General features: G+C 44.2%; 1 protein-coding gene across 13 annotated transcripts in view; it reads right to left on the bottom strand.

The window, feature by feature from the left end:
- The window catches only part of GTF2I (general transcription factor IIi), a 90,634-nt gene extending 79,040 nt beyond the window's left edge, over nucleotides 1–11,594 (bottom strand). For 9 of the 13 annotated variants that reach the window (XM_061605471.1, XM_061605472.1, XM_061605473.1 and 6 more), the window contains exons 1-2: nucleotides 11,198–11,593; nucleotides 1,400–1,442 (exon numbers count right to left, since the gene is read on the bottom strand). In XM_061605471.1, the coding sequence (XP_061461455.1) occupies nucleotides 1,400–1,412 (13 nt within the window). In that variant the 5' untranslated portion in view covers nucleotides 1,413–1,442; nucleotides 11,198–11,593. Of the gene's footprint in view, nucleotides 1–1,399; nucleotides 1,443–11,197 lie in introns of all 13 variants that reach the window. The other 4 variants (XM_061605482.1, XM_061605483.1, XM_061605484.1 and 1 more) reach the window with 2 other exon arrangements.
- Nucleotides 11,595–12,474: the final 880 nt, after the last annotated feature.

The raw sequence follows: 12,474 nt of genomic DNA, 5'->3' as shown, positions 1-12,474 counted from the left end.
CCCCACTTACCCAGGAGTAAGCCCCAATGAATTCAGTGACACCACAACCAATGAGTAGACATTATTGTTTACTAAACTGTACATCTCCCTTATCTAATTAATTGAATACAAGCAAACATGGCATGATACTATCATAAGACCATATAACAAAATCAACAGTATCAAATACCAAGACTAATCTAAATAATATTTTGTTACATTTGGAAAACAGGGAAAGAGCTGGGCCGGGCAGACCTTATCTGTCATCTGGTTCCACTGCAGAAAATGTCCTGCCAAGCACCTCACCCTGTCTTATCTACCATAAAGATGGACCTTCCGCTCTTGATTATGAAGAGGGCCCATAATCAAAGAGTTACTCATTTTATTTTTCAAACTGCAATATTTCTAAGTAAATAAATTTATCAGGACTTACAAATTTTCAAAGTCCCCCCCCCCAGTATTTTGCTTTAAATTCTGCCATCAAAACTGGACAGGACTGTGACCAAAATGACCAGACTGGATAGGTAAATATACTGTACTCCATGACACTAACTGTGTGTAGCTATGATACAAAAGCTGTCTGTTCTTAACGGCAGGCTTCTAGAAGGAAAATATTGCTCCACTGTTCTTTCCAGTAAACCTAACTATGTCTGACCAAAGGTATATCCTTTATGTCAGTACCTGTAATCAACCTTTCATTTGCTCCATCTGGTGAGGTGGGGTGGAAAAAAAATCTGTTTCATAAGCTCATTAGTAGCAAAGCATGGATGTCAACTGCAAATACAGTATCAGACAAGCTTGGCAGTTTCAAAGCTGTAATTAATGTTTTCCAGGTGATTATCCCTAGAACGTATATGAGACAATACATATATTTTGGGTCAAATACTTGTGGAATATTAGGGCAAAAAGTTAACATGGGATGCTTTTCTAGATTTGTTTACTATATACAAGTAAAATAAACATGCTAAATTTATTACTCTCCAGGGCATCAGAAAATTTTCTGATGCAAACCAGAGAATTTTCCAATTCACTTTTCCCAGAAAACCCACATTACTAGCTCCATCAGCAGAAGGCTCTGATTGCAGCCTTTATTCCCCACCTTCTGTTTACACATATCCTGTATCACTTCACTCCTGTGCCAGTTCTTCCTTCCACCCATCCCATTTCAGGTAATCATTTCCATAGCAGATACAGATTCTTTTTTCTCTCTTTCTGTGATCCTCATGGCCTAATAACCCAGCTAAGGAAATCCTGAATCTTTACTGTTACCTGTTACCAATAAGATTCACATCTATTTGTTCTCCCCCATCCACCCACCCAACACCACGCAATGAAGTCCCATGCATACCCAACCCAGTTCAATATACACTCCCCATTTTATTTTTGAACACTAATGAAAGTCCAGTTTGTATTTTCATACCTATTCTCTGCATTACAAGAATTCTGCACAGCTAAAATGGAACCTGAAACAGAAAAATGCACAGCTGAAAAGTGATCATATTTTCTGAGCAAGGCAAGCTTAAACAATTATTCCTAAAGATTTGGGACCTTTCTATTCAGACCATGGGGATGGGAGAGAAACACATTTTTAATGAGAAACACAAACACTCTTTATGGCCAATAAAATACAGCGAGCACAACATTCATTCCCAAAATGAGGGAACTAGTATCTTGCTGCCAAAGTAAACAGCCTTGTTGCCTATGGATATCCACACTGTCTTTCAAAATGTTGTATTTTGCTGTTGGTTAGCGTAAATACACCCCTGAAAAGATGATCTCTAGTCCATTTCATTTGCAGTCAGTCTAATGCGTGTTTACACAGAAGTCCTACCAAGTTGGATGGGGCTTACTTCTAAGGAAGTATGATTAGATTTGTGCCCCAAGGTTGGAATCCCATGAACACTTACTTGGAAGTAAGCCCCACTGAACATAGTGGGTCTTACTTCTGGGTAAACATGCACAGGACTGCAGTGTTAAGACTCCTAAAGTCCCAAGGAAGACTAAAAGGGGCAAGACTACAAGGGGCAAATAAGTTCCCTGGATTTCATTTTGTGGGTTTAAAAACACAGCAGAGGTTGAAGGCCTGCACATCCACCAAGGAAATGTTTAGAAACAGAGGGAAATTCCCACATTAAAAAATATTATCAAATGTCTCAGGTGGAGAGAGATAGGTCTTCTGAGTTATTTCACAGGTACTGTCCAACAACAGCTATCCATGTCACAAGCACAACAACTTGGCAAAGAAACAGCAGGTGAAATTGCACTTTCCTAGCCACTCAAAATAGTGTTTTAAGTACTGGATGGAAAATCATGTTCCTTCAAGAGAGGTGCTAGCAGGCAGTACGGGAGATAACTGGATTCCCTGCATGAATTAAGTAGCCAATGCACTTAGGTCCTTCACATCTGGTGCACTTTCTTGCCAAAGTTAGTCTAACAATTAAACACACCAAGCCTGTAAATGTAACAACCCACTTCATTTTGTTCTAAACACAGTTTTGTGCAAAAAAAGCTCCATGTAGAATTGGCCTGTTCATGACCTCTCAGTAGGTGAAAAACACTTAATACGCAATACTAGGAGTCTAGATTAGAAACAAAGATTGTTAGAAATTAGAGAATGTTTTCAAAATGAAGTTAATTCAGTATTTGTTTAGTATAGATTACAGAATGCTGGGCTTGGATCAGAAAGACCTAGACTGAAACCTCTATGCAGGCCATGAAAGTCACTTGGGAACATCACACTTATCAAGTACCTTATGTACACTTTTTGAAGAAATTGCAGGATACAAATGTGAGAAATAAATCTCCTCTGCAGCAAAAATAGCACTAACAGCAGAATACTTTCTAAGACAGAGAACACTGGCCTAGACAGACTTGTATGCTATTCTGAAGGAAACAACCCCCCACTATGGCAAATCACAACAGCCAACTCAACAGCATTTTTTTTTTAAAAAAATCTGATGATACTCAATGGGTCCAAACATTATGATGAAAAACACCGTAGGAATGAAAAGATGTTAAAGCCCCACAAGGAAATAAAATGAAAGTGACAAAAGTAGTCTGCTTACATCCCACCCACCCATGACTGGAAAAATGTTATGGGATACCAGCTGTTACATAAAAGATACTGAAGTGTCTCTTTCCCTTCCACTATTTAACTTGAAATAAACACTTAGATCTCTGAAGCAAAGAGAAACAAGATTTTCTACCCTACCACAAGGAATCAGGAGAGACTGCTATTTAATCCTGGCCTGAAATCTTAATAAGTTATTTTGGGTTTGTAGGAAGTAACAGACCTTAAGAGGTGGCAGACCTCCACAGGCCAATACACGCGCGTGCGCGCACACACACACTTTTTAATTCCCAAGTGTAAGCATAAAAATTCTAGGTACCAGGGGGGCCTTGCAGTGAGATTCAGGATTGATCAAGGATTAGATCCAAAGTCTCCAACAGCAAACGCAACACTCTATTTGCTGCACTAAACTGGGTAACTGGAGAGGGAGAGCAGTTATAGGGACAGATCTCTCTCCATCTGGAGTTAGAACACTGGAAGCTTTAAATAACACACATGAAAATATCAAGAAATTGTGGGTAACATCCCAACTCCTTCAAAAGGGATAAACAAGTAAATTCTTTAGAAGTTAAGGTTTCAGGAACAAAGAGGGTACGGAAATAGGGATTAGTCTTCCCCAACAACACAAAAATAAGTAAGTGTTCTCAAAACATGCTTCCTTTGTCTCATTATAGCCTTGTGGGGATGCAATGCTGTGTTTAGATTTAAAAGCTCGTATTCAATAAGAAAGGAGGAGGAGGAGGGGAGAACAGTAAAGAGATAAACACAACACAGAACTTCCAACAAAAGAAAGGATATTGTAGTAAGTCCTTTGGCCTGCTGTGATGACTGACATCCAGTCATATCCCACTGGCAAGTAAAACTCCCTTTCACCTGCCAATGAAGAACTGTACTTTGAAAAAGTGGAGGTGAAGGCAGGGAAATGATTATCCTGGACGGTGAGATTTATCCTAAACGAAGCAGTAACCGGAGGATAGATGGATAAATATATACTGAGATCCCCATTAGGAAATTCTGTGGTGGGCAGAGCAGCAGGTGAAAACATTTATCCTCTCTGTGTAAGAGTTTCCACCAAGTGTGCAGACTAGGAGAAGGGGAAGAAGATACTTAAAAGATTCCACTCACGCCTCATATAAGGGGAAAAAGAAATGTACTTATATCCCCATTAGAAAAATTGGAGGCTGGAAGAGAAAACAGACTAAGACTACAATCCTATAACACACTTGGGAGTAAGATCCACTGATCAGAGAGGTGACTTATTTCTGGGGGGGAAAACATACATTAGGATCAGGCTGTAGCCTTAATTACACTTGATTTCCACATAAACATTCACCACACTCCAATTACCATCTTTCTGCCAACGTACACAAGGCAGCTGAAAAGTGTAATGGGATGGTTCACCATCTGAAGAGAATTAGACTGGTGGGAACTGAGGGAAGGGAATTCATGTTCCCCATCTCTTTGCAAGACAGGTGGGCAGATTTCCCACCAGTGATATGGTGAGAGGAGAAAAGCATTATCTAAATAAGAAAAACAACCCACTGCAGGAAGAGGATGGGAAAGAAAGAGGATGAACTAACGATGGAAGAAGTATAATAAAGAAAAGATCTCCCCAACATTTAATTATTAAATTTGTATCCTACTTTTTGATGGGAGTCTCCAAAAACAGACTCACAACATTCCTTTTATTTTTTTGTGAAGCACCTACAATTGCCAGGCATTGTTCAAAGTTAAAACAATTCTATTTAAAACTTTGTACTGCCTTCAAGTCATTTCCGACTTATGGCAACCCTATGAATAGGGTTTTCATGGTATGAAATATTCAGAGGGGGTTTACCATTGCCTTCCTCTGAGGCTGAGAGGCAGTGACTGGCCCAAGGTCACCCAGTGAGCTTCATGGCTATGTGGGGATTCAAACCCTGGTCTCCCAACACTCTAATCACTATGCCACACTGACGGTAAAAAACAACATGGGAAGAATTAGGGGCATGGGATGAAAACAAAAAGAGCCTTCCTTCTAGAAACAGATCTTTCTTTTAAAATGCAGTAATAGAAGATGAATTTTACTGATGTATTTTAAAGTGTTTTAACCACCCAGAAACCTGGGGGTGAAGGGAAGACAATAAATTCAATTAATAAGAATTAAATTTATAAAGGAGAGCCAGTGTGGTATAGTGGTTAAGATGTTGGACTAGGACCTGGGAGACCAGGGTTCGAATCCCCACATAGCCATGAAGCTCAGTGGGTGACCTTGGGCCAGCCACTGCCTCTCAGCCTCATGAAACCCTGTTAATAGGGTCGCCATAAGTCGGAATTGACCTGAAGGCAGTACATTTACACTTTTTAAATTAATCAACGGGAGACTTCCTTCAGATTTGGGGAGTTGGAAACAGGTTTTTCCTTTGCCTACTCTTTTGGGTGTGGGGGATGAATAGAGCAGGAGAACAGACACACAGAAGAAAACAAGGAAGCTGGAGGCACTATCCTGTGGCAACTACAACTGGAATAGAGATTACAATAAAAACAACAAATACAGAGGCTCCCCACCCCCACCAATATTCACTAATGAAGTCTGTTCCTCCCACATACATTGGAATGGTGGTGTGCCAGACAAAGGGAGAGGAGAAATAAACTCAACAAACAATAAAATGAATCTTAAACCTTCCCGACCCTCAATTCCTCCTGGCAGATTTACTAAGAAAGTCCTTCCCTTCTCCTGCCATAGGAATAGAGACATGCATACATAGAGAAAGAAAAACACAATTTCATTATTGTATTAATATTTATACATTGGCTGAACCCCCTCCCCTTAGAAATGGGATAAGAAAGGTCTTCCCCACTTATGGAATAAGAAGAGTTTGAAGATAAAACTGTATTTTAATGCCCCTCCATTCCCCATAAAAGAAAAACAACTCCTTGGGGAGTTGGAAAGGGGTTTCCCTTTGTGTGTGTGGGTGTGAGGTGTCTCCCTACAGAAAGCTGGCTAAGGAAGGCCTCCTCTCCACAGCTAGGGGGAAGAGTTTGAGGAGAAAATATTTATATTGTTGTTGTACCCTTCTCATACAACTCCCCCCCCCATGGTGGAAGGACTTTCTTAGCCAATTTACAGAAAGTACATCATTGTTATTATTATAGCCCAAAGATTATATTAATAGCTCAGCCGTCAGGGGGAAAAATGGCTAAGAAAGCCTTTCCACCACCATGCAGAATTAGCAGCGACGGGTGTGTGAGAAAACACAACAATTTCTGTTCACACGGCATGTTGTTCTGGTCTGATGCAGGATCACACAGAGGAGGCAAGTCTGAAGTTATAGGACCACAGATAACTCCAAGTGAGCAACTTGTTCTGACAAAGGTTGAGCGCAGACTGAGCCTTTCAAAGCTTCTGCTCTCAGACTACCGCTCTCAGGCTCCGCCCCCTTGTGCCTAACTCTAGATTCTTAAAGGGACAACCCTCTGGCCTGAAGGTGGGCACTCCTCTTGTTCCCTGGCCTCCCACCTGGTGTAGTCACTGCTGAGTTACCGGGGGAGGCACTTGGTGGCTCAGTAGCCAATGCTCGTAAGGGTCCAGGCTCTCTCCCTGCAGATACAGGATATTTCTCTTGGGTTGGAGAAGGCACATTCCTCAGCTGGTTGTTTCCTGATTCCCAGCAGCAGGCTCAGAGCCCTGCACCTGGTTTGGCCCCTTAGCTGGAAAGTATGCAGCCTCTAGCTCCAACTTTGGGTTCATCACAGTGCCTCCCCCCATTCCACATGAGGGAGGACTTTCCTTAGCCCTATTTCTAGAGAGGGGATGAATTGCTGGTATTACTACTGAAGATAACTGGCTTACAAAAGCCTCCCCACCTCATCAATAGAGAATTGGGAGGCAATGAACTTTTCAGAGTGGAAGGGTTATTAATCGTTATTATTAGAAACTTAATAATTACTCTTTATGCTTTCAGGAAGAGGTGGGTTGAGCACCAATTATTATTATTTTAAAGACAGAGGCTCAAATCACCCTCCTGTCAACTACAAAAAAGAAGCTCCTGGAAACAGGGTAAGGAAATTTGAATAGCAACTACTACATTTATTTTAATAACAATAACCATAATAATGGCTCAGTTTCCCCCAGAACCCGGAAAATAGGTTATATAAGTAGTAACTCATCCCATGAGGAGTGGTGGGAGTGAAGTGTGAAGAAAAATTATGAAGAATTATTATGATGATTATCATTAATAATTGTATTGATATTCCACCCTTCCTACAGAAGAAGAAAAAAAGCTCAGGGTTGTATCCAATTAGTTCTGCTCAGTGACCCACCAAAATTAATAGACATGACTAAGGGTGCAATCCAGCTTATATCTGCACCAGACTGGGGAGAGTTGGATGCGGCAGATCCCTGGCTCCGTCAGCAGAAGCCCTCATCCCAGCGGAGCTGGGGGTCCACCAGGGATGGCCAGCCTGGAGGAGAGGGCCAGCAGTAGCCCTGAAACTGGGGCATTCTGGGAACATGGCAGAGGAGGAGCTGCAGGGGAGTTACTTACGCAGCATCCAAGTCCCCATTAGAGTGCCCCCTATTGGTCCTGATCCACAGGAAAATTCCACCAGCAGAAGGGTTGGTGGAGGAAAGCAATTTCAATGATTGTCTATGGGGAGCACTTATTCAATAGTAGGGCTATTTGTGGGAGCTGGCTCTTATTTATTTATTTATTTAAAACATTTCTATGCCGCTCTATCTTCCTGGAAAGCTCAGAGCGGCGGACAACTCTATAATAAAAGAACATAGACCGAGAATACCTTATAAAAGCAAGACATACACCATAGATACAAACTTATAAGATAAGATTAAAATAGTAAAAACTGTATACAATACAATAAACACATAATTACTCTATAATCTCTCATGGTCAAGAGATTTCCAGTCCTCAGTCCAGGTTAAATGCAAGACGGAAAAGGAACGTCTTGACCTGGCGACGGAATGCCGGAAGCGAGGAGGCCAACCGGACCTCTATTGGCAGGGAATTCCAGAGTCTAGGGGCAATAACAGAGAACGCCCTATCTCTGGTTCCTGAAAGATGAACTTGTGAGGTTGAGGGTATCCTAAGGAGCAAATTATCGGAGGACCTGAGAGAATTGGGGGGGGGGGTTTCATAAGAAGACAACCGATCGGACAGATAGACAGGGCCCAAGCCGTGAAGGGCTTTAAAGTACAACACCAGCACCTTGAATTGAGTCCGGAAGCAAATTGGCAACCAGTGGAGCTGTTGCAACAGGGGGGTTGTATGGGCACGAATGTCAGCCCGTCAGCATTCTTACTGCTGCACGTTGAACCAATTTAAGCTTCCAAACTGTCTTCAAAGGCAGCCCCACGTAGAGTGTGTTGCAGTAGTCAAGCCGGGATGTAACTGGGGCATGAGTTACCTTCGTCAGATCAGACATCTCTAAAAACGGGCGCAGCTGGCGAACCAGTCTTAACTGGGCAAAAGCGCTCCTGGACACAGCAGAAACCTGAGCTTCCAGGTTCAAAGCTGAGTCCAGAAGCACACCCAAGCTGCGGACTTGAGTCTTCAAGGGGAGTCTTCCCTTCCAGCTCCCATGCACAGCTCCCAATGGAGCCTGCATTCAGCCAGGCCAGCGGCTCTCAACTGGCAAGTGGATGCTGCAGAGCTTCCTGCCAACCCCTCCTCTGCTGCCCCAAAGTAGTGTGAAAACGAATTGTTAACAACAAGATCAGTGCCACCAACAATAATACAGCCTCAATCATTCCCCCTTGTTTCCCCACCCCCACAAAAATTAGCTCAAAAAGGAGGGCCAGGATCTCTTCTCAATCATGCAGTGCAGGACAAGGAATAATGGGCTGAAGTTACAGGAAGCCAGATGTCAACTGAACATCAGGAAAAACTTCCTGACTGGCAGATTGGTACGCCAATGGAACCAATGACCGAGGGATGTGGTGGGCTCTCCAACACTGGAGGCCTTCCAGAGGCAGCTGGAGAGCCACCTGTCGGGGATGCTTTAATTTGGATTCCTGCCTTGAGCAGGGGGTTGGACTCGATAGCCTTACAGGCCCCTTCCAACTCTGTGATTCTATGAAAGTGCTTCATTTCCCCCATAATGGAAAAGTGGGGAGATAAAAAGTAGTGTATGGCCTATGGAGATAACAACAACAATAATAATCATAGAGCCTCCACCTTCTTTTTTTCCCACACCCTGGAAAAATTGGCTCAGGGAGCCCTTTTCCTAATTGAAAACAGGGGAAGAAGCTGTACTGTACAGAGACATTATTAAGTTAATAATACCCAAAATAATAATAGAGCCTCTGTCTATTTTTGTCCCCACCGCCTCCCAGCAACCAGAAAAAAATTGGCTCAGGGAGGCCTTCACCACCACCATCCCCACAAGGGAAAATGAGAAGGAAGAAAAGAGGAAAAGTGAGAGCATTTTATAACTAAGTTTCTAACAAGAACAAAGCCCCAATCCTCTTTTTTCCTCTTCCTCCTCCCTGTCCCGAAAAAAATGGCTGATGAGATCTCTGCCCAATGGAAAATGGGAGGAAGGAGAAAAAGTGTGAGAAAAATTGATTAAATTAGGTTGTTAATAACAACAAGCATAAGAGCCTCAATCCTCTCTTTTCCATCTCACTGCCCTTCCAGAAGGGGGGAAAGGACTCAGGAAGTCCAGCCCCTCTCAACTGGAAAATAGGAGGAAAAGGGAAAGTGTGAGGAGAAAATGTACAATTCTGTTCCTAACAACAACAACAAAAAGAACCTGGGTCCTCTTTTCCCCCCCTCTGCTCAACCCCCCTGGAGAAAAAAAATTACCCAGAAAGTCCTTCCCCCTGCTAAAAAATGGAAAAAGAAAAACCATTGTGATGTTTTTTTAAAAAAATCAAGTTCCTAATAACAACAATCACAAGGGCCTCAGTCCTCTTTTTACACCATCTCCCCAGGAGGAAAAATTGGCCCCAGTAAGTCTTCCCCACCACCACCAAAAAAAACCCCTGGAAAATCAGGGGAAAGGGTTGACTGTGAGGGTTAATTAAAAAAAATTAAGTGCCTAATAACAACAACCAACCCTCTTTTTTTCCACCTCACGCTGTCACCCCCTCCCCAGAAGGAAAAATTGACCCAGGAAGTCCTTACCGCTCCCACAAAAACCCGCTGGAAATGGAAGGAAAGGGTTAAGTGTGAGAATATGTTTTTACTTTTTTTAAAAAGAAGTCAAGTTCCTAATAACAATCACAAAAGCCTCAACCTCCTCCCCCCCCAACTTCCCCAGGAGGAAAACTGGCCAAGGAAAGTTCTCCCCCCTGCAAAACTGGAAAATGGGAGGAAAGGGTTAAGTGTGAGAATATCTTTTAAAAAAATTCTTTTTTTAAAAAAAAAATCATAATAGCAATCACAAGGGTCTCGACCTTTTTTCCCCCCTCACCCCCCCCCGGAAGAAAAATTGGCCCAGGAAGTCCTTCCCCGTCTGCCAAACTGGAAAATTAGAGGAAAAGGTTGTGATGATTTTTTTTAAAAAAACTAAAATTATCATTTTTTTTTTTAAAAAAAAATCAGTTTCCTAATAATAACAATTCCAACTGCCTCAACCGTCCCCCTCCCATCTCAACCCTGATTGCTCCAGGAAGTCCTCCCCCCCAAAACCGGAAAACTGGACGGAAGAATTAAATGTGAGGATAATTTTTCAAAAAATAATAATTCAACTTCCTAATAACGATCCCAAGTGCCTCAACCCTCTCTTCCCCCCCCACCTCTACCCCCCCCCGGAGGTTAGCCGAGGAAGCCAATCCCCCGCCGCCAAACTGGAAAACGGGAGGAAAGGGTTAAGTGTGAGGACAATTTTTTTAAAACAAAATTAATTTTCAAAAAATCAAGTTCCTCATAACAACAATCCCAAGTGCCTCAACCCTCTTGTCCCCCCCACCCCCACGGGAGGAAAAAATGGCCCAGGAAGTCCTCCCCTCCCCATTTCCTCCTCCTCCCTCCACCCCCAATTTGGGGGTGGGGGCCGCTCCTCTGAGAGAGGGAGGGGGAGAAGGAAGCACCCTCACCGTGGAGCGGGGAGGGGGGGAGAAGAGGAATCTCGTTCCCTCGCGGAGGCCTCCCCTCCCCCTCCCCTTCGCCCCTCCCCCCTCCGCGCTGGTTCCCCTCCCCCACTTACTCGCTGCTTCGACGTCTCTGAGGAGAATCGGAGAAAGAGACAGAAAGAGAAAGGGGGGAGAAAGAAAGAAAGAAAAGAGAAGAACGCCGTCCCTCCACTTCTGTCGCCCACAGAACGCCTCAGGCCGCCGCCGCCCCGCAACCACCACGGCCACACAACAACAGCCCCCCCCCCGTCTCTTTGTTTGTTTGTCTGTCTGTTTGTGCCCCCCCTCGGCCTCCGCTTTTCCTTCCGCCCGCTTGCTCGCTCAAGTCTCGGGGCGGCGCGCGGGCCCTTCGCTCAACGGCTCACCCTGAACCCAGGACCGAGGGGGAGGGCCCAAAGGCAGGGCAGAGAGAAAGAGAAGACCTCTTCTTTTTTTTTTTCCTCCTGAGAGGGGGGGAATCGCTTCTGCGCATGTCCGGCCGCCGCGGGGCGCGCATGGTCGCTGTAGTTCTGCCGAGGCGCTTCCTGGCGACGGGGACGAAGCTGGGAAACTACGACTCCCAGGAAGCCCCGCGCGCGGAGGGGAAGGGGGAGGATGAGCTTTCGCCAAAGGGGGGGCTGGCGTTGGCCTCTCTCTTTTTTTTTCTTTTTAGGACCAGAGAGAGAGAGAGAGAGAGGCAGTCCATGAGGGTTGGCAAAGAGAGGGGGAGAGAAAACATGGCTGTACAAGGGGGAGGGGTGGCGGGGCAAAAGCTTGCCCCCTCCTGCAGGCAGCCTTGCGAGGGCTTGCAAAGGCCTCTCTCTCAGCAGCTCCTTGCACTTGGGGGAAGAGAGTGTGCACAAATTAAGACTATACCAAGAAAAAAAAAAGGGGGAGCATTGAAAATAAAAGCATGTGTGTGTGTTTTGCAGGCTCTTTTTTATGCACAGCCGAAAGGGGGGGGGGTCAGTAACCTAAATTCCTCTCTGTGTGTGTGTGATATGCACTGACACAAAAATAAATCCCTCCCCCTTTCCCTTCCATGCACAATGAGGGAATCTTGCTGCAGAGGCAGGTTGGCAAGAAGCAGGCCTGGAAAAGAGCAGGCCGTTGCTTTTTTCCGTCCTCCATGGAGGGTGCATCCGCAGAAGATAAAGATGCGCAGCTTCTTCGCGTGGTTTTCCACCCGCTCTGAGCGAGTTGTGCTTCAAGAAGAAGACTTCGTTCTTTTCCTTTTCTCTTTTATACAATGCCCTTGCAATAATTTGTACAAAAACGAAGCATCATTAAAACGTTGCCTGGACATGTTCTCTCCACAGCGTTGAGGTCTAGAAACATTTTTAATGCATGCAAAAGAGTATACTGCTTTTTA

The sequence above is a fragment of the Rhineura floridana genome, chromosome 21, assembly GCF_030035675.1.
Source record: "Rhineura floridana isolate rRhiFlo1 chromosome 21, rRhiFlo1.hap2, whole genome shotgun sequence".
Lineage (NCBI taxonomy): Eukaryota > Metazoa > Chordata > Lepidosauria > Squamata > Rhineuridae > Rhineura > Rhineura floridana.
The sequence above is the reverse complement of the archived record's forward strand: the minus strand, read 5'-3'. Positions and strand labels throughout refer to the sequence as shown.